The 27,181-nt window shown below is 44.5% G+C and overlaps 1 protein-coding gene across 1 annotated transcript in view; it reads right to left on the reverse strand.

Annotated features, from left to right (window-relative positions):
* Positions 1–1,992: 1,992 nt before the first annotated feature.
* The window catches only part of ITPRID1 (ITPR interacting domain containing 1), a gene marked incomplete at both ends in the record, with an annotated part of 67,634 nt that continues 42,445 nt past the window's right edge, over positions 1,993–27,181 (reverse strand). The window contains 6 exons of the mRNA XM_079785932.1: positions 1,993–2,084; positions 2,962–3,127; positions 3,592–3,703; positions 4,463–4,590; positions 8,821–10,083; positions 10,459–10,541. Coding sequence (XP_079642058.1) covers positions 1,993–2,084; positions 2,962–3,127; positions 3,592–3,703; positions 4,463–4,590; positions 8,821–10,083; positions 10,459–10,541 — 1,844 coding nt within the window. The remainder of the gene's footprint in view (positions 2,085–2,961; positions 3,128–3,591; positions 3,704–4,462; positions 4,591–8,820; positions 10,084–10,458; positions 10,542–27,181) is intronic.

Below are 27,181 nucleotides of genomic sequence, written 5' to 3' on the forward strand. Positions count from 1 at the left end.
GCAGGGTGGGTTTGTGTAGAGCTTTGTAGATCTTGGTAGGGAGTCGGGATTTAATTATAAATGTGCTGAGAAGTCATTGGAGATTCTTATGTGGGAGAGCAAAGTATCTGATTTATGTTTTTAAAAGACCACTCAGAATTATTATGACACTCCATTCTGAGCATAAATGTCTTGGTTAGGCGAGGTGGATTGAGTGTTGTACCACACAGCATGGGAAAGCCTTCCATTCAGCCCTATCTTTGGAATGCCACCCTGACCTAAGAGGTCTCAATAAATCTCTTTGAAGGGAAAAGTTCCTTTGAGAGACGATTCCTGTTGGATGATGTCCCGTGCTGTTGGCACGAGTTTATAAAACACCTTTCCTTCAAACCATCTCAGACCTGGTAATCCAGGAGGATTCAGGTACTGCATCTTCATTGCTGTCATCATAAACAGTTGCATCTGGTTGCTGGGGAGCCAGCCACGTGAGTCTGTGTTCCGTTCCAATGGTAACTGGAACATCAGTTTCTATTATGTCCTGACAGACAAATGATTAATTAGCACAATCAGCATCTCTCCTTGAAAATGGCCATGGATCAGTGTGTTCCTCTCCATCATGTAATTGAATCAGGGCCCACACACCTGTTTCCACTTCCTTTAAACAAACACCTGCCCAATAACCAACACAAAGCGATATTAAATCCCAACCTGCCTTGTGCGTAAGTACATCTTTCAACTTGACCTAATCGATGCTGAAAGCTAGGAAAGCACAGGCCTCAGAGAAGACGACTGCCTGATCCTCACATGTAATCAGAGCGTCTGCAGCTCTGGCCCCACGCGGGCACGTGGCAGAGCTGGGGTGGCTGTGCTGCAGAGTCAGGCCAGCCCAGGCTCAGGCCTGGTTTTCCAGTTGTGTGACCTTGAGCAAGCCACTTAGTCACTGCAAGTCTCTGGTTCCTTATCTTTAAAATAGGGATAATGATGTTTACCATGTTTGTTGTTCTTCTATACGACTTACATTTAGCATTTTTTACTATAATACGAATATTAACATCACTTTAGGTTGGCAAATTTCAGTTCTGATTAAGATAGAGTAAGTGTTCCTCCCTTTCTTTCCCACTGATTTTAATGAAAAGTCCTATTCAGTGTATGCAGAGCAACTACCTGAAGACTCTTAAAAGTATGTAATAGCAAGTCAACTGGGGAAGAGAATAAAAAACTCCAAGAACCAGCTCCTGGAGATGAGTTTCTTTCCTCCCATATTTTCTGGCTTAGATTCTAGGGCAGCCTGAAGCTTGAAGCTGTGAAAGAAAATAATAATAATGCAAGAAAAATCCTCTCTCTTGGGCTAGAGAGTTGGGGAAGGAGCTGATGGGAAAAGAGATATTTTCCCTCTAAGCCCTACCTTCAGCATCCCAAGGAAGTGGCATCCCCATGGCAGTGGCAATGGCAGCAGCAGTGAAGGTGGCATCGGGTGTAGCAACTCCAGCAATAGGGAATCTGCAGGCTCTTGTTTTGCTGCTTTTCCCTGAGGTAGACCCAGTTTCAGGAAGTTCATTATCGTGCATGGATGCTAAAACCAGGGTTCTGTAGGCAGAGCCAGGAAAAGGAACCCGTGGGAGTCAGAGAAGGTGGGGGGATTCACAGAGAGGAGCTAGCAAGAGAAAGGGATCCTTTCAATCTCTATATAAAGGATTGGACTCATCATGACCTATGATGCATAGAACTTGATCATAAGCAACATAACGAGGCGCTGAGAACTGAGCAGGATAGACCACCACCCAGCAAAAACGGAGAAAGCTTGTTCTGAAGAGAAATGCACATCAAAACTCTTCCAGCCCCAACCCTTTGCCCAGATCCAGAGCCACTTTCATATTTTTAGGCCATTTGTCACAGCAGCACCCCACTTCTTGGAACCAAAATCTGGGGCTGCCATCATAGAACATCACCAACCGGGTGGCTCGGACAACAGAGGTTCACTTGTTCAGAGTTCTAGAGGCCAGAAGTCCAAGATCAAGGTGCCAGCAGGCCTGGTTTCTGCTGAGGACTCTCTTCCTGGCTTGTAGAGGGCTCCCTTTTCTCTGGGTCTTCGCATGGCCTTTCCCCTGTGCAAATGGGAAGAGAGGGATCTCTGGTGTGCCTCCTTCTTTGTATAAAGACACCTGTCTTGTTGGATTAGGGTCCCACCTTTGTGACCACATTTAACCTTAATTATCTCCTTAAACACTCTAGCTCCCAATGCCATTCTTGTACACGGGGGCTAGGGCTTCAAGATATAAATTTTTGGGGGCGGGTGGCAGTGGACACAATTCAGTCCGTAACATGTGTCTTTATAAAGAGAATGTTATATGACGTAGTGGACTGTGACTTTTCATAGATGTAGATGTGTCTCACTTTGAGCACAATGAAGAGAAATCCCAGGACATAACATCATTTTATACAAAGCAAAGCAGTTCTCTATATTTCAATAAAATGTTGATTAAATTCCATAGGATCTTAACTCTTGTTATCTATCCAATGAGCCTATGGTAAAACTGGTTTCATTATATGACGTTTTGCTTAAAGTCCCAGAACCTATTGATGATGTTAAGTGAGGACTTACTGTATGCATGTTGGCCAGCACAGATTACCTGTGCCAGGCACATAGTAGGTGCTCACTTATTCCATATTGAATGGAGATGAAAAGATCCTGAGTTCCCCCTGGGTTTAGCCATCGAGTAGAATATTTAAAAATAAAAAAACAGCCCATGAAAGGCTGACAGACACTTCTCCTTGGGGAAAGCTGAGAGAGGGTTGCTCTGGCTAGAATGTGCTCTTACATTTTGTAGGAGGGCCATCTAGAGGGAGACACTGATGTCCTTCTCTCCAGCAGGACAGTTTGACCAAGGGGCTGGACCTAACTCTTCCCCGGGCTGGAGGAGACATCCTGGGGTGGCTCTCCCAGGTGGGGGTGGGAGAGGAAGGCAGCCAGATGGGTCCTACCTGAGCAGGGAGCCTGCTGGCCATCGTCCAGAGGAAAGGCAACCCCAGGGGCCATGGCTGGGTGGAGGTGGGCATGTGAAATCTGGCCATTCTTTTCTCCTGTCCAGTCATAAGGGTGCGGGTTTGTTTCGTATGCAGGTGGTTCTCCTGTGAGAAGATCAAGCTGCTAAAAGGAAAACAGAGACAGAAAGAGTGGACAGTGTACCTTATTTACACCAAACAGCTAACGCAGATTGTGGGAAGGCATTTGCGGGAGGTGAATTCTCTAGCATGGGCTTGGCCAGCAGCAGATTCTGGCAGTGACTCAGCCCATGTTTGGTCCAAAGCTGCGTTTCTTGTTCTCATTTGGAAAATGGGCTAATAACATTTATCTGGAATTTACAGGGCAGAGCGAAAGACTGGCACGGGAGTTAGGGGACCCGAGTTCTCATCCTGAATCACCCTCAGCCAGCCACGTGGTCTTGAGCAGAGCAATGTACTTCTCCGGACTTCAATGTCTTTATATTGAAAACGAAGGTGCTGGCACCTAACCCTGGGATCTGAAATGACTGCACAATCAGGTTTCTCACTGAATGCACCCTCCTACGGGGGGCAGGATACAGTCCAGCCCCACACCCCCTCGTGCCGTACCAACAGGATCCCTTGTCTGATCTGCTGAGCCCGGTCTCCTAACTGCAACTCCAGCTCCTCCACCTGCTGCCGCAGGGCCTTGCGTAAAGTTTGCAGTTGCTCGGCCTCCTTCCTGCAGGCAAATAATAGAAAACCAAATTCCACAGCCACCTCCATCCAAGGGCCGTCTCCCGCTGCTCCTCCGAAAATGTAGGTCGTGTCTTTGCTATTTCTTACAGGAGAATGTCACCTTCTTTATTTGTATCAGTTGCAGACACGGGCATATTACTAGGGCAGATTTTCCTTTTTTTTTTTTTTTTAAATAACTCTACTGCAGAATAATTTACACACCATGAAGTTTACCTATGTTAAGAGTACAATTCAATGATTCTTGGGGAATTTGCTAAGCTGTGTAACTGGCAACATCCAGGTTTGGGACACTTCCATCTTCCAATAAGAATCGTCATGACCTTGTACCGCTAATCCCTAGTCCCTCAACTTCAGGCAACTACTCATCTACGTTTGGATCACATACTTTTAATCTATGTGAAAATAATGCAGATTTTCAAAACCCCAAAAACTCCGACATCTGCATTTACACGAGTCCCACTGGCATTGATTAAAGATGTCCTACTGGCTAGCCCCCTCTTCCCAGCTGCTGCCCGCATTCTGACCTCAGAGAGCCGTGGCCATCAAGGGTGAATGTTTTTGTCTGGCAAATGGCTCTCACAGACTCCCACTTAGAAAAGGAGAAGAAAAACATGAGAGCCAGGAGAAGCTGGCCCATTTCTCAGTAGCCCCGCTCCGGGACACTCATCTGTCCTGCCCTGATTACCTTTCTGCTTCAGGTGTGGGGTTGGTACTTACTCTTATGGCTCCCTCAGATAATTACCTCTCCTCGTCTGACATGTCCCTGGAAAAGAGGGCCTGCTGCCCTGCGAGGTGCTTTTCCATTTCCTCCAGGTGCTCCCGGAAACCCTGGCAGAGCATCCTCATTGCTTCCATCTCGCGGGCTGTGCACTGAGAACCAGCAGAGAGAGCTCAGGGAGGAGTCCTGATTCACCGCAGGAGTGTGCCAGGGTGGGGCCCGCCGTCCCACCCGGGTTCACCGCTTTGCCCCACTGCTAATGTGCGGGGAAAAGAAGAGGGAAAGACCAGCCTTGGGCTTCTCCCAGCAGCTGGAGGCAGTACAGGGTAGAAGCTGTTGGATGGCCCTGGAGACATTCTGTCCAGGAGATGGGAAGGCAGTCTGGAGGACTAGGTGATACCGGGATGGGAGAGTGTAGATCTGGGGTGGGGAACCTTTTGTCTGCCAAGGGCCATTTGGATATTTACAACATCATTCAAGGACCATACAAAATTATCAACTTAAAAATTAGCCTGCTGCATTTGGTCAAACATTTAATGAACTCACCCTTAATGCCTTGGCAGGGCCAGACCAAATGATTTCTTGGGCCTTATATGGCCCATGGGCCGGACGTTGCCCACCCATGTGGTAGTTGGAGGAGAGGAGGGCAGAGGGCTAGAGTACGGGCTTGCATTTAGAAAAGTGGAGTCTTTCTCGTTCCACTTTGTTGCTGAGTACTGCCTTGCTCTGAGTCTCTATAATTGAACACATCTGTTCAGATGGTTATGTTTAATTAGAGAGTTTTCTAAGAAAATTTTTGTTAGTCTTAGCTTGGCTTCACCACAGTCCCTGGTGATTGAAAATGGAAGACCATCTCCAGCCAGCTAAGAAGGCCATCCACAATGAGGCAGGCACAGGTGAGCATCCCATCCCCACACAAAGTGGAATCTAGGATTGGACTGTCCCCCCAATCCTGCTCCCCATTACTCCTGATGGGCATCATCCTTTACATCTTCCTTTCTTTGCATGTCTGTGCTTTTGCCTTGGTGTCCTTATTTAATTATCTTCTTAGAACCACCAAGCCCAGTCCATTTGTCAGGCACTCTGCTGATTTGCTGAGTTCTACTGGCTATCTCTGGTTTTCCAGCCCAGGTTGGACTGTGCTATGAATGGGTCCATAACCCAAAACCCCAGCATCCCTATCCATCTGACTTTGGGTGCTGCAAATGCTAGTTGGAGCCTAACGCTCTCTCCACCAGGCTATGGGTTTGGACCCCCTTCCTGATTAGCATGGCAGAGGCTGCTAGTTGCCTACTCACTATCTTTCTCCCCTTTATCCTTACTAACAAATTCTAATAGCTTAGGGCCGTGGTTGGCAAGCTGCGGCTTTCGAGCCACATGCGGCTCTTTGGCCCCTTGAGTGTGGCTCTTCCACAAAATACCATGGCCTGGGCGAGTCTATTTTGAAGAAGTGGCATTAGAAGAAGTTTAAGTTTAAAAATTTTGGCTCTCAAAAGAAATTTCAATCGTTGTACTGTTGATGTTTGGCTCTGTTGACTAATGAGTTTGCCGACCACTGGCTTAGGGTAAGCAATGTGTCTAAGTAAGAAACTCTGTTTCTCAGCATTCTTGGCACGTAGATAGCAATGAGGTGGAAGTGGAGAGCATGGAGCTGGGATTCTAGGAAGCTCTTTAAAGAAACTGAGTTCTCAGGCAGGTGTCTTTTAACCTTTTCTTCTTCCTTCCATGGAAACCTGTCTTATAGCTCTGCTACTTCCTCCCAGATCTGCTTCTAAGAAGTCCCAGATTCTTACCTTCTCCTCAAAACCACCTGGCCAAGATCCTGGCAGCCCAATGGCTATTTTTTTTTTCTTATCTGAATTGTCATAGTGAAAATATTTTCCTAAGAATGATATTTTTATATTGAAAACTCTCTATCATTTTGCTTGGAGAGTTGGGTTTTGATTCTTTCCTATCTTCTAAATTTTATGCCAAATAACGTATTTTGTGTAGCAAACTCCCCAGTTACTTTTGCTTCAGTGTGAGTGCATCTGAATCAGTGAGAGGAGTGTTTGAAGCATTACTGTGTTGGCAAGTGTTTTAAAGGTGACTACAATTGTGGCTCTTTAAATCAGAAAAGGTCTTAGAGACCATGAAGGACTTTCAGAGATCAAGTATCGTGACAGAATGGCTAACTTGTCCGAGGTCAAAAACGACAGTCAGATTTCAAAGCCAAGCCTCCCGGTTCATTTCTGTTCTGAGTCACAGTAGGGACTACAGTGTGGCTGGCCACATGGAGAAGTTATTTGTCCTTTGAGAGTGAGCTGATGAGGAGTACCACTAGATTCCTGTAAGGGGACTATGTTCTATGGACAATGAGGCCAGGGGCTTGGGAATATGGCACTCAAGTAGGCTGAACATTGTAATCATTGACATTTAGATGTCATCTATTTTTTTGAGTTTTTGTGATTGGAAGGTATGGGGCAGGGGTCCTCAAACTTTTTAAACAGGGGGCCAGTTCACTGTCCCTCAGACCGTTGGAGGGCCGGACTATAGTTTTAAAAAAACTATGAACAAATTTCTATGCACACTGCACATATCTTATTTTGAAGTAAAAAAACAAAACGGCAAAAACACCCACATGTGGCCCGCGGGGCCGTAGTTTGAGGACGCCTGGTATGGGGGCTGGGATAGATGGCCTATGGCTCCCTGTGTAGGGAATGACATGGAAAATTCTGAAACACTGCCATCTTCTGGTCATTTGGAAACACTAACTAGACATTTTGGCTCTAGAACAAGTATTGAAGTAGTTGCAGAAAAAAAAGGAAACCTTAAACAAAAAATAAAATAAAAAGGGGAAGGGACTGTTTTGAACTCTGTTTTGCAATATAAGATCTGGGTATACATAATACAACATCACCAAACAGCAATGAACTTTTGAAATGGCTCATAGTACCTTTTACTAGGGTAAATGGTGTATGCTTTTCTTTTTCTTTAAATCTAAGTCATGAACATTAAAAAAGAATTTTCTAATATCCAAAAACTGAGTTTCTGATACATCTTATTTCCTTTTATGGAAAATTTTCAAAAAAATTAACAAATCACTGTGAAGAATTCACTTATATATAATAATTTAATTATATCAGTAAACCATTATCTTAGGTAACGCACAAGACCTCACAAATAGCATTCACCAGCCTAGTGTTTCTCTGCACTATTACATCCTTCTATGTAAAGTGGGGAGCTTTTAACCTGCAATGCTCTTAATTTCCACATCTGTTTGGAACTCCCATTGTCATGTAAGAGATGGTATCTGTCACTGCCTATAATTTTCACTTGGTCCAAGACCTATTCTCTAGATAAGTTTTTCACTGATCATTAATTTTTCTACCCCTACCTAGCACCTCGCATCTAACTTAGAGCCATTTTTCTCCAGGATATTTTTCAGGCCTTACACACCCAGGCTCGCTCACTGTAGATGCTTTGTCTCTTTGTTCTTGAGTTTGTTCTTTAGTTTATTTAAGTAGCCTCTTCTCATGGGTGAATGAAATACATTAGTTTCACTTGCTTTTCTTTCTCTCTCTCTGTGTGTGAGTGTGTGTACACCTGCACAGGAGTACAAATATGCACATGTATGTGTGTTTTGATTGTTTCCTTTGAGTGTGTTTGTGGTTCCCTGGATTTAAATTAAGAGAAATAAATGCATTGTCTCTAGTAAAACCCATGTAGTATGCATTTCAGCAGGTGTATAATGCCAACTCAATTTGATATAAAAGTACCATTTTTTTGTATAATTGCAAATTCTAAGAGGAGAGAAGGCTGAGTCAATGTGAGATGAGGTACCGGAAGACATGGGATGGTGACAGGCATACTCATCCGAACTCCTGTTCATCTAAAACCTATACGCAAGTCTGACGATGGGCTGCAAACCCCTGTATTTTCTGACAAAGTGCGATATGTCATAGACTCCAGTCAGGTGGAACGTCTATTTCCAGTGGCCAGATCTCCCCACACAGTTGGGGAGACTCTGAATAGGTTCAGCGAGACTGAAGGGTTCATGCAAGATTATACAGCTACGTGAATGTAAGACAGAGAACTGGTTCGTTAGACTGAACTGAAGATGGCGTCCAGATGTGAATTCATGCAAGGTTCCACAGCCCTCTGAAAAATGGGAATTAATCAGAAGGTTGGCCTTCTTTACTTCACAAGGTAATGTGAAGTATGAAATAAGAAGAAATTTGTGAGAAGATACCATAGGTCACACAGCACTCTGCACATACTACTCCTGATCTGCAACAAGAAGGTGTGCCCTGAGCTTGCATTCAGAAAGGGAGCCCAGACGTCACCCCTGAGGGGGGTGTGTGCCTCGCCTGCCTCCCCGACCTGCAGAGGTAAATACTTACAGAGCACAGCTCCCGCACCGCAGTGCCCTGAAGGGCTTCCAGCGTCTTCATGAACTGGGCTTCTGGGTGGCTATGTGAGCACGGGCCATGCCTGCAGGCCGAGTGGTGGTGGGGATGGTGATGACAGCAGTCACAGCAGGGGGCAGGTGCAGCATGGCAGATGTCCTCTGTGCAGGGACTAGGGAAGCCCGTGTCTAGAGAGACAGATCTGGAGAGGGGCTGGGCTTTGTTTTCTGGAGCTGAACAGTGATGCCAGGACCTGGGCTCACACAAATAAGTCTGAACAGAGACATCACTGAACTGCCTGGCTTCGGTCCCCAGGACAGGTTCAGTTGTGCTAACAGGGTCACACACAGTGCATTCTAAAGTAGTTCTTCTAGAATAAGTCCCCAAGGCCACAGCATTCTGAGCAGCTGACACCAGGTTGCAGGACATCTGGGTTGTCACAGACTCGGAGCTGACAGCGCTTGAATCAGCATTTGAAGAATGGTTTCCCATCTCAGATTCTGCCCTGGGTGGTATGTGACCCCAAGCACTACACCTTGGCTTCATTTGGGGAGTGGTATCTCCAGACAGCTTATCAGGGTGGGGAATGGACTTCTCAGATGTTTGAATAAGGTCAACTAGATAGGGCGTGATGTCACTGGGCTTGGGGACATGCTGTGTCAGGAAGGTGTTGTTGATGTCAGGACAGAGTTGACTGCCTTCCGTTCCTCTTGGGGCCTCAGAGTCAACGTGAAGGAACTTGTCTTGAGGGTGACCCACTCCAGGTGAACTCTGAGGCTCACAGTGGAGGCTATGCACGCCCAGGCCCCCAGCTCCCTCCAGCCTCAGGAACCCATCCTTCCCTTCTGTGAGGTGGGTCACCATAAACGCCAGAGGATGGTCACGTCTGGAAGCCATCGTGCTGACATTGGCCTCACATTGGGTGTAGGTCACGGGTGGGGGCTGCCTCTGATGGCTGTCTTTCCTGGGGTGTTCTCCCCCAGTGCTAGCCGTGTCCAGGGCCATATCTGAGGCCAACTGTTCTGGTTGTCCCCCCATGGCCTCAAGCTGAGACTCTTTCTCCACCACAGCTGTTGAAAACTTGTCCTCTAAGATACTCCAGTCTTGACTAGAAGAAGCTGTGCTCACCACACTCTTGGAGTCAGACTCGCCTGCCTCTGGCTGGCAGTCCTGGAGTAGCCCTGAGTGCTGGCCCTGATCCCTGGGCTTTCTACTTCCACTCTCAGCAGGACTCGGGCCTCCAGGCAAGGAGGGCATCTGTGGAAGAAACCAGGATAAAGGGAAAGGGGTCAGGAAGTGGGGGAGACGCTAGGTGTAAGAAGTGCTTTCTTTTTTTCCTTATCATTACCATTGAGTCAGGAGATAAGGGTTACACACTGGGTTTTTGTCAGTTTACTACTTTAACTGGGACCTTCTTCCTAGGAGACTCAGCTTCTTTGTTTAGTGAAACCAAAAGAAACTAAAAGGGAAAGGGATGCTGAGCTTTCTGGCTCCTCGTTTAATGTCCCCTGTCCCTTGGGTGCCTGTGGCTCATGTCTTCTAAGCTTTGGGTGCCTTTCCCAATTGTGGCAGCACATTTCAATCTCGTCCGTCTGTCCTTCAATCCTCTCCCAGCCCCCACTCGGCCCCTACCTGTGGGGCTGGCGGGTCCGGTGGCTCCTCCAGGAACCCGCTGCTGTCAGACTGGCAGCTGTTTGCTCTGCTCACCGTGGCACCTGCAGAGAGAAGTGAGGAGGCCTGGTGAGTAGAGTGAGAACAGGGTGACAATACTGGGCTCAAACCCTCCATGTGGCCGTCATGCTGTAGATCCTCAATCAACGCCCGCTGCGTGGAAGTGTAAATGAATGAGGCGATTCCAAGGTTTTTCCCCTCAACTGTCAGAGGTCCACGTAAAAGTGCATTGCTGCTTTCCTAATACAAGGAGTAAAACAGGAAACAAAGGCAGAGGAACTAATGTCTCTCAGCACTAAATAACAATATGAGTGTGAAACGCATCATTACTAAAGGGAAGAAAATCCAGAAGGAAACACATATGCCTTAAATGTCACACTAACAAAACATAACACCCCAAATCTATACATCTGCGTACATACATATATATATTGCACTGAACGGAATATTTGTGTCCCTCCCCCCATTCATATGATGAAATTCTAACCCCCAGGGTGATAGCATTAGGAGTTGGAGCCTTTTGGAGGTTATCTGGTAATGAGGTCAGAGCTCTTATGAATGGGATTAGTGTCCTTATAGGAGGAGAAAGCTCCCCTGCCCCTTCCCCCAGGTGAGGACACAGAGAGAAGATGAGCACCTATGAACCAGGAGGCTGACTTTCACCAGACATTGAATCTGCTGGTGCCATGACCTTGGACTTCCAGCCTCCAGAACTGAGAGATATAAATTTCTGTTGCTTATAAGCCACCTGGTTCATGGCATACACTGCAACAGCAGCCCCAATGGACTCAGATATAGAGATTCTTTTTCTTTTGACTAAATGTTGGGTAGGAACTCTTTACAAACCTCATTTGGACTCTAGTTATAGGACAAGTCCATGTCATGTTTTAGAATGCTGCTCTGGCCATTTCGAGAGGCTGGAAGGGGCAGAGAAGAATGATGTTACATGTGGGCAGGTAACGAAGGTAAGCATGAACATCTTGAAATTCTGCATTTGTAACTTCTTCTTAATGGGTGGGGGAAATGGGAGGTCACTAGGAAGTCACCCTGCTAAAGGCTAAACTGTAGGATTTCTTTTCTCTTCTTAATGGGAAATGCTTCCCTTTACACTACTTTATGGGCTAGAGGAGGAAGTCTCCTGGGAAGAGGGTGGTTGGAATGGAGCTTCCTTATCATGCAAAAAGCAGAAGGAGGAGTCTTATTGGTCCTGGAAGAAAAGACTGGGGGTGGGTTGAAAGGAAAAGGCTGCTGGTTGGTGGGTGTAGTGCTTGGATGTGTGGTACCTGGGTGAGAAGTAGGGAACTTGCCTTGGCTTGAAGAACAGCTGCTGCAGAAGAATTCAGAGGAAAAAACACAGACACTCCAGCCTCCTTTTGTGTTCTAGGTCCAGCCTTCAAGGCCAGCTGTGCTAACAAGGGCGGCGCCTCCTCTCCTTGCAGGACTTCCCTCCAGCCTTGCCAGCCATGTGTCTGAGCAAAGATAGCAAAGACTGCTGGGAGAGACATGGTCCCATGGTTCCATGGAGACACATGGAAGTCCAAGATCAAGGCACCAGCAGATTCAGTATTTGGTGAAAGTCAGCTTCCTGGTTCTTAGACACTCATGAGGTCCCAGAGGCGGTCTACCAGCCAAAACCCCAGCGACACCTCCTACCCCCTGAGGTCAATGTAAACAGGAAAAAAGCTTAGATTTATAGAATTAAAATTTAGAAACTCCACATTCATGAATTCCCTTCAAATAAAATGAAAGACTAAAACCCAGAGGATATACATTTTAATACTGAATTTTAGGGACATGAAAGAAACTCAAGCAAAGTTTTGAGAAAACAATGTTCTTGGATATAACGATTACTTCTTATTGCATACTTAAGGGTAAAGCATAAAAAAATATTTACTAGTCATAGACCTAAATAAGACCTCTGCTTCTGGCAAGCTGGAGTAATAAAAACCAGATTTTCCTACCTCCTGAAATAACTAAAAAACTGGACAAAGTATATGAAAGTATGGTTTTAAGGAAATGGACATTGGGTCATTAAAGATGGCAGACCCTGAGAGGCAGGGACAAATCACAGGAGCCCTACAATGACCCAGCCTCCTGCCTTGAGAGAGTTCATAGGCCAGGCTGCAGGGAGAGTGAACCAGGCAGACCCTGGCAGACTCCCTGGGTTGAGGAGACAGAACTGAGTCTGGAGATACTGAGCCAGCAGGAGTCCACAGAGTTGGGTGGGAGAGAGGAGAGAGCTGCACAAAGAGAGAACTCGAGTGTCCCTCTTGAGTCTTCAGCCAAATACTGATCATCTCATGCATGCAAGAAAACTCAGAAGACCATGGAAAGGAGCATTGGAAAGGATTCAAAGATGCAATGCCCAACACTCCCCCAGACCTGGAACAATGCATGTTCTCACCGCCAGCTTCCAAAACCTCCTAATTCACAGAGCATTGGCAGGATAGAGTACTCAGATGGATCTTAACTTTGGGGAAGATAAGATGGCATCGGGCAAGAGTCATGCAAGTAGGACCAGCACCCTCAGGCCAACCCAGCCCAGTTCCTGAAACGAGCCCAAGACTGGGAGAACTTTAGAAGCGTCATCAACTCCAGTGAGATTTTCCCTGTACACTTACTATGCCCAAGGAGCCATAGCTCTTTATGACTCCACTAGACTGGGGCCTTGGCTTCCCACCTTATGCCTACCAGTCCTTTTCCCTTGCTAGATCTTATTATTCAAACCCTCCCCTACTGGGTGGGTCCTGTTCCAAAGAACTGCCAACCCCTGCATGAGTTTGCCATGCCCCTTAAGCTGCTGGTTCCCTCTCATGGTAATCCCGTAACTTCTCTATGCAGTAAGCTCCTGAGATCCAGGTAGGCTCCATAACTGTCATCTGGAAAACCTGGAGCTGGATCTGCTGAGTTCAGATTCAGTATCTCCTTCCTACTGGCTGTGCGATCTTGGACATGTTACCACGCTCGCTGAGTCTGTTTCCTCATGGAGAAAAGAATGAACATGGTAATCATATTTTACTTGTGGGGTTGCGATGAGGATCATATCCAATAATATATACGTGAATATTTATGCATATGGTAAAATGACATAAAAACGTATACATGTATATATATACACACATATATACAGTTTTGCTGCGGAACATCATTTTAATATTTATTAGAACTCAATCACTATTAATATCATTACATTTCATTAGTGAGCATAATTAGTAATAGTAGTATTAACTAGATTTTACTTTCCTCACATTGGTGGGTCCTACTTTGGAAGGACCCATTCACCTTTTGAAACATTTCTGCCTGGGAGGAGACAGATGCCTCCGGCACTTTGTCCGAACAATCACCAGGTGGCAGCCTTACACCAACCACAACAAGGAGGAGCCAGGGCCCTGCCAATCTCTGATGGCTCAGTCTTGCAGGAAAAAGCAAATGGAAAAGCTGCTTGTGGGAACTGGGTTGGTAATAAAAGCTCCCGGATCCTACAGGCAAGTTTTCCACATAACTTAGTCTGAGTTCTGAGGCTCAGGGGGAAAAGCCTATGGAATTGCAATATAAACGAGGGCCGGGGAACAGAACAGGAGTCTTAGGGGTGTGATGTACGCTGGAGTTGTGTCGAGCCAAAGAAATGGTTTAATCTTAGACTCTGGGGTTTACCATCTTCATCTTTTCTTTACTGTTCTGCATTACCTATTTCTTTGCCAACTTCCCCTCTCTTTGTTCCCAATGGTAGAAAATTCTGTGACATTACAGATTATGCAAACTTAACTGCTTCCAGAAGCTGGGCGGTAGCCAGTGTGTGAGCAGCTGGATTTAGACAACAGGGAGCAGGGTGGGTTGTCTGCACTTGAGAGTGGGCCATAGTCACTCCACAGGAAGCAGGGTAGGAAGCCAGGATGGTGCCATCCACCATCCAGTACAGGAATCCCTTCCAGAACTTTCCTTATAGAGAGCCATCTAGCTAGGGCTTACACACTTGTGTGACATGGACCTATTCCGATGTAGACAGAACATATACTTTTTAGAAAATGACTCTATTAGGAACCAAATCTATTTTAGCGTTTCTGTTTGTTGGTCATAGCTCTGCTCCGTGGAGTAATACAGTCAGTCTAACAACCCCCTTTTCAAAGCAGCTGTCTCATTCCCTCCAGGCCTGTTCTCTCCAGCCTAGCTCTCCCCAGATCCCTGAAGTGAGTCCTCACGGGATAGGGCTTCCAGACCATTTGTGTCTTGTACATTTGTGTCTCACATAAGCTCTTGCTTAATAATGTCTGCTGTAAATCTGGAACTCGAAGTTGAGATGTGTTCTGACCAGTAAGGAACAGAGGAGGCCCTTTCCTACCTCTGGATAGTTCACTTCCACACATACAGTCTGCCATTGGGTGAGGCTAGTCAGAACGGGTGCCCTGCATTGCGTCCTACCCAAACTAGTCTCTGCTTTGACTTCAAGAAATACATGTTTTGAAAAGTAAATGAATGACTTCGGTAGTGCTCTTGTAAAATTTGATCTAGCTAGTTTGGGACCATGGTTTCATCCCATCAGGAATAATTTTGATTTTCATTCTGAAGTCTATCTGTGTTATCCGCAGCTCTAATACACATTCTTGCTGTGGGCCAAGTCACTGACAATATTCTGAAGAGAACAGGCCACAGAGACAGAGCCTGGGGGTGGTACGGCAACTCTCTACTCTTTCCTTTAACAAATGTCTACTGGTCCCTGAGGGGTTCACCCTGATCTAGAAACTCCCTGGGGTGTCAACCAAGGTGCCTGCCCTCACAGAGCTTTTATTTATGTGGACTCAGATCCTAGAACTGGAGAGAGGCTGAGAATATTTGTGATTGAGGAAAATATTCCTGAAGCAATTAATTCTTCCTTCTATGTTAGGACAAATTTTAATGTAGAACCAGTGCTAATCTCAGATTTTAAAACAGAAGAAGTTTCCAGTCCAAAATGAACAATGTCCCCACCACTATTTGAGACAATAGGTGGACTGCAAATGTAATACCAACTTATTTGGAGCTTTTCATTTCTGCACTGATTCAACCACCATAGTCCTAGAGACAACCAGTCCAAATGCTTTTCCTCTTGTGAAGCTGTCCAGGAGCAAACTTGATTCTTGCTTGAGTGAACAGGCTGATGGCCAGGTGATTATGTCAAACGCTCAGATAGTAAGAGGCAGTAGAAGTCCTTTTACGTGGCAGCCTAATACATCAAAAGTAATAATCCAGGATGTGACAGGAAATAAAAAAAATTTGGAGTCTCTAAGCTGGAGAACTAAGATTTTCATCAAGAATCAGGCTCATGATTTCCAACTAGGATAGTTGTAGGACGTGTGGCTGCGCCAAACACAAGGGGAACTCTCCAGGAAGTCAGAGTGTGGGTTGTTCTCTCATTGCCTCCACTCCAGTCCTTCATGGCCTTGTCTGTGCTCCAGACTTTCACAGTTTTCAGTCAATAGGAGGCACCAGAAGTGGGAGACTGAAGGGCAGGAGGAGGAGTGTGGAGTATTTATTCGCCACCTCCTCCTTCAGGGACTTTTTGAAAACAGCTGTATAACTTCATGGTAAGAACTCCTGGTGGAGTTTCCCTTCTAAGGTTTCCACGTTCAGCAGGCTCCAGTAATGCGATCCTTTCCCTGTTTTTTTTTTTCAGACTTGGGGGTGATCCTGGGCTATCTATTCCTGCCAGCCTTGGGGTGCTTCCCCATCGCTTACTGGCTCCTGGAATCCAACTCACCTCTGTCAATAGTTCCTTTTCAAAAATATTTTCAGTAAAACCCTTTGCCACTATCACCATTTTTTAAGAATAGGGCTATGTCTCTTTCCTGCCTGAGTGACAGACCCCCAGCACAGTCAACCAGACTAGTACGAATGCCTTGCCATGGTCAACGTAGTTTTCACATAGCATTGTATCTTTCTATTTTAATTATGATTACTCTGCTTTTTAATAAAAAAAGTGGTTTGGGTAACGTCAACTCACTTAAGCTTAGAGGAAAGATGGACAGAGGATTGGGCATTGTCCTCCATAACTATCGTATCCCTTTCATCTCTTAGTCCTGTTCATTTTAATGAGTCTCTAAAGAACATCTTCATGTCACCCTTTCCCCTACTACTAATGTTATTTTTTTTTTACTGCTTCCAAGTCATTTTAATTTCTGATAAAAGTTATTTTCTGATAAAAGTCATTACCTGCGTTCGATGAGCTTGTCTGTGGACAAAGCCACAGATTAAGGATAAATAGATGGCAAAGAAAAATACGAAGACTGCCCTTTAATCTCATGTGGGGACAATGAAAAACATCTTCCCCAACATATTTGTTTTAGAAACACATAATTCACAAGGTATACCTTCTGAGCAACCAAATAAGTAAAATGATCTTAAAACAGCTGATTGGCCACTCTCTAAAAGAAAGCTGGCTGTACGTATATATGCATTCCACAAATACTTACCTACTGAGTGCTTACCACGTGCCAGACAATGTGCTAGGTGCCGGGGACACATGGTGAGCGAGACTATGCCTCTCCGCTCCGGAAGTTCACAGTCCAGCATTCTGAGAACAAGCTCTGAGGATGGCATTAGCCCTTACAAAGCGTGAATCTGCCTTCATAACAAGAGCTTTTGGGCACATTGAAAACGAAGTCCCTTTTTCTGGGACCCCAGCAGCCCCGGTTCCTCCTCTAGAGCATGGTTTTCCTGACGAATGTGTGAACGGGATTCAAATGCTGAACGCTATTCAGAAAAGAAAGCCTGAATACCTACTGCGGGGGGAAAAACACATCAAATTGTTGTATCTATCTTTGGGATGTTCATGATAGCAAAGGAAAGCGTGACAACAGAGGAAAAAGGACAATCTACAGGTAGTAAAATGAGAACAAAAATAAATTAGAAAACTTATCTCTACCTTTGAGCCCCAGATTAGTGGTGGCCATTTAAAACATTATCATGGCAATGCTCAGAACATAAGGTTATTCATCTAGACTGGAAGCGTGAATTGTGGGCATAAGGTGGCCTATTTCAAATTGATTTCAAAAGGAGTTGTACGGTTGGCCTAATTTCAAACCAGCAATTTGAATATCTTTAGTCACACAAAATACACTCCATTGCTTTATGTAATGTTATGATTCTCTTTTCTGGACTTTGCTCCTACAAAAGGAAAACCAGAAGATGCACGCACAGTAACAGATTTTTGAGGCTGAATTCTTTTTTTCTTGGTAGAACATGTTTTTGCCAAGTTTACAACCCACTTGAACTTCTGTCTGTTCTTTGATTTTAGAAACAACTTGAGCTCCTTTTAACATTGGTAAAAATCACAGATTTAGCTATAGATAAAGAAGTCTTAAGAAAGTTTACAGAAAATTTTTATCATCCCCAAATATCTTTAAATAAAGAACTTTCCTATTAACTTTCAGTGAAGCTGAATCTGATATATAGTGTTTTAACTTAAGGAGAGATCATTTTATTTTGATTAGGCATTTATAACCTAATTCTATAAAGGAAAAGATTTTTAAAAAGACATCCTAAGAAAAGCTCCCTCTAATCTTTATCTGTTTAAAGAATATGCATTATTTAAACACTTATTTGATCATTTGTTCCTCAACATACATATTTTTGAGTGTTTCTAGGGTAAATTCTGGTGATTGAAGAGAAATCAGACATTTCTGACATTAAAATGCTGTGTCATAGTGGATTTAAACTGCTTAAATTTAGCTTTACACATAAAGTTAAAACAAAGAATACGTTAGGAACATGTTACACAGAGAACTGGCTAATCAAATGATCAGGATGGAAGACTCAGGACTGAGAGCCTTGGGTTTGGATTTGTCATTAATTATCATTGGCACTAGGAATAAACCTCATGGGCCATTTCCCCCTCATATGTAAGGAATGAAGTTTTGCCTAGAAATTTACTCATAAATCTTCCATCCTATAATGAAAAAAGTCTGGTTGCCTGAAAAGAATTACAGCCCCACCTTCACCCCTAAATATCTAACATGAGTATGCATATTGGCTCAACATGGCTCACAAAAGTCTACAGAGACATGGGAAGAATACCTTGTATGTATTTACAAACAAAAGGAGCAGAGACTAAACATACATTAAAAAAAAAAACCAGCCTGGCTGGTGTGGCTCAGTGGTTGAGCGTCGACCATGAACCAGGAGGTTACAGTTTGATTCCTGGTCAGGGCACATGCCCAGTTGCAGGCTTGATCCCCAGTAGGAGGCATGCAGGAGGCAGCCGATCGATGATTCTCTCTAATGGATGTTTCTATCTCTCTTTCCCATTGATGTTTCTATCTCTCTCTACCTTTCCCTTCTTCTCCCTGAAATCAATAAAAACTCAATACAATATTATGGTTAATATATACAGATGAAAGGTAATGGGACTATGTTTTTTAGAAACTGGAAGGAGATGAAGGTAAACAGGGAGTCAGGGAGGAGAGTAGGCAGGGATGTGTTCTCAGACATGCTATCAAGTGACAAACAAGCAGGTCTTGCAGAGTGAATCCTGAAATGCTTCCTCATGATACATAAACCATTTCATTTCATACATTTTGGCTTCTAATAGAATGCGTTCTGCAACTGCAAAACACATTTTATAGTAAAGCTACATCGGTGAGGTGTTTGCAGCATGGAACTCATAGGACGATGTGCCACTTGGAGTCAGAGAGGTCTGGGTTTTGTCTTGGTGCCAGAACTCACCAGCTGGGTGAACCTGAACAAGTCACGTAACTTTTATGAGCCTTGGTTTCCTCATTCACAAACTAGAAAGAATTGTAGATAAGTCTTAATACAGAACTATAATTTGGGGTTCCACATGGCAACCCAATTAAGGAAGGGAAATTTCTGGCATCTGCTTTTGGCCTTCTTAGGCTCTCTTTTGCTTTCTTGACTCAAAGCCTTTCCTAGCATCATCTCTACTTTCTCTAAGGAGAAGAGCCTCCAGGAACCATTTAGCCTTGGGACTGGGCAAAGAGTTATTCTTGACTAAAAGATTTCTGAACCTTGGGTACCAAGAGTTGGCCACACCCAGATGTCTCTAGCAGTGTTGTGTATCAGAAGAAAAGGACATGAACGGATGCCCCAAAGAATAATGTTGATGTGCCTTTTTTGCATTTTCCCATGGACAGCCCTAATTATTTGTGATGGGATATAGGTCCTATTGTGGTAATAGAGGGGCAAATTGGGTAGTGATGAAGTAGAAATGATAGTAAGTTTGCAGAACTGATCACATTTTTGATCTGGGTACAGACATCTCAGTTCTTGCTTCTATACCACTAATGGTACCAAGAAGGTATAATATTTCCTAAGAGTCTGTGAGCTAGATGGGCCTCTGTCTTCCCCAGGCTTCCTTAAGACCCAGGGAGGTCTGAGTACCAGGAAATGTCTGAACAGCGTGCACATCAATAAATATGGACACTTCTGAGATTCTTTCTCCACCATTTTCCTTGCTACAAAAAGAAGAGGGATTTTCTTTTATTTTCCTGCAGTGATTTATAGCCTTAGAAGTAAATTTAAGCATCTTCCTTTTTGAAGAGGTCAAGTATTTTCTTCTGAAATTCAAATATTTTATCTCTATTCTTTCAACCTAACTTACTGAACTTATTTTGGGAACTAAAGGGGGCACAAATATAAAGCAGGAAATTATTGTATGGGTGATTTTTTTTCCCTTTAAAAGATGAGACATTGAATTATTTGGAGTAAAAGGACTTGTCTAAAGGGCAACTGTTGATGGAGGACACCAATCGGAATGTGTTTCCTCTGAAATGATTTTGTCTGAACTCTGTTATTTCCACTTACAATGACATTTTCTTTACAAAAAGCAAGATGATTTGGATTTTATGCAGCTACTGTTGGAGACATTTGGTTACTATTTCAATACCCCTCTTGCCTTGCTTAATACTGCATAGAGATATGATACCTTTGACAACCTAAAACTTACCCCTTTGCACTCGCTTGCTTTTTTCTCGATTCCTTTATTCTAATGCTAACCGGGTCGAGTCACACTTGACATCCGAGTGCAAAAGGTTAAGGCTAATTTTATTATAGGTTATCAGTGACATACTTGACATTGAGAAACTCCTTTGCGTTAGTCACCCTCTCAGCAGAGGTCTATCACTTTCTAATTGCTGGTGTTACCTCCATTCTAATTATAGCAGTGCTGCAGATCTGAGGTTATCTATAATAATAAAAGGGTAATATGCTAATTAGACCGGACATCTTCTGGACGTCCTTCCTGACGAAACCAGGGTCAGAGGGAAGCCAGCCCGGGTCCCAGGTGCCTGAGGGAAGCTGGTGCTGGCAGCTGGGGGAAGGAAGGCCTACTCTTACACAAATTTTCGTGCATCGGGCCTCTAGTTGGAGTAATAATAGGAGGGTCCCTTCCCAGACTTTTCATCCTGAAAGATGCCAAATTCTTTAAGAACTGAACCAGTTGATAGACTAATTGTATTGATACCACTGATGTGCAACCATCGCTGGGGTGTCTCCCTCCAGCTGTTCACCATCTCACAGCAGTGCCTGGGAGCAGCTGGTTGGAAAGGAAAGAAGAATGCCACTTGGCAAGCAAGCAACAGGGGGTTTGAGGAAGAGAAGATACAACTATGTAGACTGAACTATGACCAGGACAACTGCACCGTATATCAAACCAGCGAGATTAAAATCATTCCTCTTTTAAACGGAGCACTCAGATTCGGAAAGGCGAATAGGCAGGAGAGGTTTGGGCGTCCAACAATTGTTTGAAAGACAAGCTAATGTTTTAATGCCGCTAGTGTATATGCATTTCAGAAGCCTTTCGGGTCGTGTGTGTGTGTGTGTGTGTGTGTCTCATTCACTTGTGCATAATCCTCATGCTGCTTCTTGTTTTGGGAACAGAGGAAATCACACACACACAAAGTCATTGAAAATGATTCTTCCAGCTCATTGGGAAGCTACTGTGTGATTTAAGGTATTAGCTATTTTCAAAGCTAAAATAACCGATAGTGCCCATGGATTCAACAAAATGATGAAAAACTTGAATCTTTGATGGTAAGTGAAGGGTGTGTTATGAAGTGTATTACCTCTTTCTCTCCCTGGTCCCTCTCTTCACTCCTCTACTGTTTTTCCTGAGAATATTTTCCAAAATATCACTTTAACACAAGCCTTTTCCCCAAGGTTCGTTTCTAGGGAATCCATCCCAAGACCAAGGGTAGAGATGATTCATAACTGAACTCTAGAATCTGTATGTTAAAAATCTAATTATTGAAGCACAGCCGGTGTGGCTCAGTGGTTCAGCATCAACTTATGAACCAGAGGTCATGGTTTGATTCCCAGTTGGGACAAATGCCTGGGTTGCGGGCTCAATCCCCAGTGTGGGGCATGCAGGAGGCAGCTGATCAATGATTCTCTCTCATCATTGATGTTTCTATCTCTCTCTCCCTCTCCCTTCCTTTCTGGCATTAATAAAAAAATATTTTAAAAAAATCTAATTACTGATAGCAAAAGGCTCAAATTGGTAAAATATTCACCATTAAGCTCTGAAGGCTAACCATAAGCATACTAAATGGAAAGAAGTAAGTTAATCATAATTTATCTTTTAAAAATCATAGTCTGATGGACATAAAATATCTTTTATTTCTCTAGATTCAAAGCTCTCCCTCCATATCAACTCAGATCCATAGGAATCTATGATACTGGATTATATTATCTTTGCAAAGTTTTATCTAAGTGACCTTGGTTTCATTAAAGTCTCTGGGGTTTGGCCATCTTAAGGTTCCCTCTGATGGCCAAACTATATAGACATTGAGGGAGGAGCTTGATTTTGTTGTCTTTTTATCATAGGTAGCAATATAGCCCCTGAGAAATCTCCCTATTCTCACTCACCTATTGAATAAACATATCTTAAGCTTCCAATAGGTGCCAGGTCCTCCTCTAGGTTACCAGAGTATGTGTTAAGAACTTTGGACACTATGAAATCCCTAGAGGCCCGGTGCATGACATTCATGCACGGGGGTGGGGGGGGAGGTCCTTCAGCCTGGCCTGTGCCCTCTCGCAGTCCGGGACCCCTGAGAGGTCCTTAGCGCTGCCGCGGAGGCAAGAGAGGCTCCTGCCACTGCCGCTGCGCTTGCCAGCCATGAGCCCGGCTTCTGGCTGAGAGGTGCTCCCCCCAAGGGAGCGCACAGACCACCAGGGGGCAGCTCCTGCGTTGAGCGTCTGCTTCCTGGTGGTCAGAGTGCATCATAGTGATAGGTCGTTCTGCCGTTCAGTCAATTTGCATATTAGCCTTTTATTATATAGGATAATTGGTTCACTTTACAGTTAACGAAGGGCAAATGCTTGTTTTTGAAGTAGTCTTATTTCTTAGGAGGCAAGAACTTATTAAGATTACCTTATTATTATAATAGAAACAATAATGATACAACAATGACAAAAACAAAACTGCCTGTAGACCAATTCTACATACTTTAAAAAGAAAGCCATTGAATAAAAACAGAATAGCTAAAGTTCATATCATGTTCTATTTTATAAAATGAATTTGAAATCTTATTGGTTAATGCATCAGACCCTGATCAAGGTTAAACCTGTGAGAATGCCATGCAGGTGGGCAAATTGCACATGTGAAGGAAATAGACCATGGCAGATATCATCGTTGATGTCTGTGTGGGCACCAGCATCAGACTAGAGTTGGCAGCAGAAGAAACCAATCAAAATCTCAGCTGCTCTGGCTCCAAGCCCCTCTCTAACCTCTCTTCCCAGGAAGAAGAACCAGCCTCACCTCTGGCTTCAACCCTCCCAGGAAAGGCTAAAAAGATGAAATGCCAACTCTCCTCCCAAGGCGAGGAGAACAGCCCCAGGAAGGTCAGCCAAAGCCTCTTCTAACACCAGTCTCCTTATTTGCCCAACCTTTTCTAGAAGCTTATGCTTATCATACAGAATGAGGTTTGCTATACAAGACAAGAACTGGCAACTTCCTTCTAACAGGTCCTGAAAAGGGAGACGGGAAGGTGTGATTTCCCACAAGCCATCGATCTTCACATTCCTTTCATATTACCTGAGACTTTGGGCAAAGCACCAATTCCTGAATTAATGGCCTAATTTCTTAATGTGATCTTCACCTTGAATGATTTTATATTCGCCATTGCCAGTAATTAAAGGGATGTAGGAAGGAGTGGGGAACAACAGTGAGGCTGAGTGGGGCAAGAATAGGGGATAAAACGTGAGATAAAGAGCATCTGAAATGCACCCACTTTCCCTCCCCTTCCTTCTTGGTTGGTGGCAGCTATCAACGACCTTGGCCACACCCTTGCTTCCTTCCACAGTCACCTTTCCAAGCTCAGGAAAGATTTTCTAATCTTCTAAAACAACCTCTCAGGCTAAAACAAAATAAAGGGACCTCGGTTTCATATCTGAGACAAAGTATCCTTTGAAAAGCTCCAAAACTTATCTTTTGTTAAACAAAAATATTAATTTTTATAAGGGGCATAAAAAAGCAAGCTCCTGTTTATTTTCATATCTAGCATAGTCCTGTGGAGGTTTTTAATAATAATACCAACAACAATAGTAAAAATTGTGATTATTATCATGAAGCCTGAATTTTAATAAACTCACCCCCTGGTGAAATCGTAAACTTTGGTTTATTTCCTTCTACGATGTGGACAATTTCAACCATATTAATATACCTGAATATTAAGGTTCCCTTAGAAATACAGCATTTTTTTCTCTACTGACCTATAAGTCTATTTCTACCTACATATTTATATTAGGGTGGTATCTTGACTATCCTAACATAACAGCATTCAACCTTTTGCTAGGGCAACAGAGGAGTCTTTGAGCAAGACTAAAGCTTGGGATCAGACAGATCTGTGAATCCTAGCTTCAGTCACTCAATAGGTGAATTACCTTGATGTAGTTACTTAACCTCTGTGTCCTTCTGTTCCCATCTGTAAAATGGGAGTAAACCTCACTTACTCCTATGGTTGTTTTGAAGATGAATTAAGACTGTGAAATGCCATGGGTAGTGCCTGGCACCCAGACTTCTCAGGACAGGTCTATTCCCATTCCTTAAACCCAACCCCCATGACGACACCTCTGAGGAGGGGATGCCAACCCCTAGCTGAGAGATGGCTCCAAAGATGTATACAAAGAACCCTTAAGAGAAGTAACTATTTCGTTAGGACATGCACTTGGACCAGCTAATTATCACTCAAGGCAAACTGTGTAAAGGCCTATGTATGGTAAGGACCTATCAAAATGTATGGGAGCACTGAAGAAGGAGTTTTGGGAACAGGGTTCTTGGAGGAGATGACAGAAGAGGTAATAACTGAACTGAGACCTTGAAGGATGGGGGACACTGGCACGTGGAAAGGGGATGGGAAATGGACTCCGGGAAAAGGGAGCCCTGTAATTACAGAGATGTGAACGTGGGGATGTTGGGGGAGCTGAGCCTCCCAGCCCATGGAGAGTGCGGGCTGTGGGAGAGGAAGTGAGACTGTCAGGATGGACTGAGGCCAGGATGGCAAAGACCTCGAATTCAATCCCAGGGAGATTCACATTCATACACAGACAATTCAGGGCAATACTTTTTTTAAGGATACATTTTCTAAGAAAAAATATCATGAATGAACGCTACAGCATCTTTATGGGATAAAACCTCCCAAGCAAGTGCAGGGGATTATAGCTCTAGAACTTAGCCTTAAGGAACTGGCCTTTGCATTGGACAGTGGATAATACCCAGCTTCACACCATTGGAACATACTCAGTCAATTAAGAGAAGTACTGATTGCCGGCTGCAAAATATCCCCATGGTGCCAAAATGTCTGTGGAGTGGGGGGGAGGGGGGGAGAAGGTGTGATAATTAAAAGAATTGTTACTTGCGATGTCACAGGATCCAATGTGTTAACTCTGCATGCTGGGAAGCTAGAGTGCTCCCAGCTGCCACGGGGAGGGAGGATGTGGTTTGATCCCTGGCACCACTCGTTGGGACAAGATGAATCACAAATGTGTTAATAGTGAGGTTCAATGTCATAATGTGCCAGATGGAGGTGGTTACATCTCTGATTGATTGCCTCCTGGCCAAGACAGGGGTTTTCCAGAAGGCGAATGTCTCCAAATTGGCACTGGAGCTCTAGGGATGAGCAGGTCTTTATTTTGGTCAACACGGACCTGACATTCTCGACTTTATGAAGTGTGGCTCCCCCGAAGACCCAGGCAGCCAGGAACAGGATGCAGATGAGGGACGATGTGATGAGTGGTTGATATATGGAAGACATCGTTTTGTGCTGGACAGAGCTAAGCGTGGCTGGGAACAAATCTATGGTTGCGGGGGGGTGGGGTGGGGAATTGCAGTAGAACCCTGCTTGCGAACACATTAAGTAAAAGAGAGAGAGAGAGAGAGAGAGAGAGAGAGAGAGAGAGAGAGAGAGAGGAAGAAAGAGAAAGAAGAGAAAGAGCAGGAAGGAAACACTTCCCAGCTTCAGACACCAAATCCCCACAGCAGCTGAGTCGGATGCCAGGCTGGGCCCACCGGGCAGAACTGCAGAGCACCGCAGAGCATCGCGGGGTGACCTTCCCTCCTGTCCCCTCGCACTCACCCCACCATAACCACCCAGCCCTTTGTTGTGGTTGTCGGTCTGCCCCCCAGTGCAAGCTTCCAGCTCTAAGCAGCCAACTACAAGGGCAATAACTGTGGTGTCCTACTGGGAGCGAAGGCAGCCTCGCGTGCAGGCGCGGGGTCCTAATACAGGACAGTGAATAAAGCTTCATTACAGAACAATGGAGTTAGCTGCCAGAGCCTACAGATTTGAATAAACAACAAATAAGCAACATCTGCTCCAGCATATGTGTATGGTAAAAAAAAAAAAGTCACAAAATAAAAGAATTTGTAAATGCCAAAAGCAACCCGAAACTGCCAGTGCTACTGCGGAGTGAATTTTTAATTGCACATGCAAAGAGGCAGGCTGTGGGTATTAGTCTCACATATGTCTTGTTGCTGCCAACCTGGGAGTATAGATGAATTTAATTAAATAAGGATTATCCCTTCTCCCCAGTACAATTACTTATTTATAACAATGATAAAATTGCCTAATAAAAAAAATTGTAATATTTCAAAACAAGCCAGGAAAACACCCTGGTTTCTGTGTAAGTTGTTCAGGGCGATTGGAGTTTGAGTGTCTCTTTGCCTACTGCCAAGGAAGGAAAAAAAGCAAACAACCATCCTGATCATAAAGCCTGCCGCAGCGAAGCAGCCAGAGACGGCATTACGGAGAAATATAAAGAAGACACAGAGCCGCGTGGGAATCGGCTTTAGTGGGGTGTGCAGAAAATTAAGCAGTCGACTCAAATGGAGGCCAGGCGCCCGAGCCAAGGGACAGGGCCACCGAGACTTGTGCGCCACCAGTGTCCTAGTCCTAATCTGTCGTGGGAGCAGGCAGTCAAGAGCGATCGGTTCCGTTCAATGTGGCGAGCCCTCTTCCCTGTGTGCTCATTCCCTGAAAGCAAATAACCACCCAAACCAAACAACAAAGGAGATGGACACACAGGCCCTCTCAGTGCCAGTGGAGTCCGTTTTTACCTCCAAGTGGGCAACCCACTTCATCAGGGAGGCCAGCAACACCCCAAGTAGGAAATCATGGATGGCCACGTCCATTCACATGTAGGAGGTTACTACAGAAGCCAGAATCTTCCCAGTCTCATGATCTAAGTTTGTTTTCGT

Source organism: Cnephaeus nilssonii (genome assembly GCF_951640355.1).
Source record: "Cnephaeus nilssonii genome assembly, chromosome: 12".
NCBI classification, from domain to species: domain Eukaryota; kingdom Metazoa; phylum Chordata; class Mammalia; order Chiroptera; family Vespertilionidae; genus Cnephaeus; species Cnephaeus nilssonii.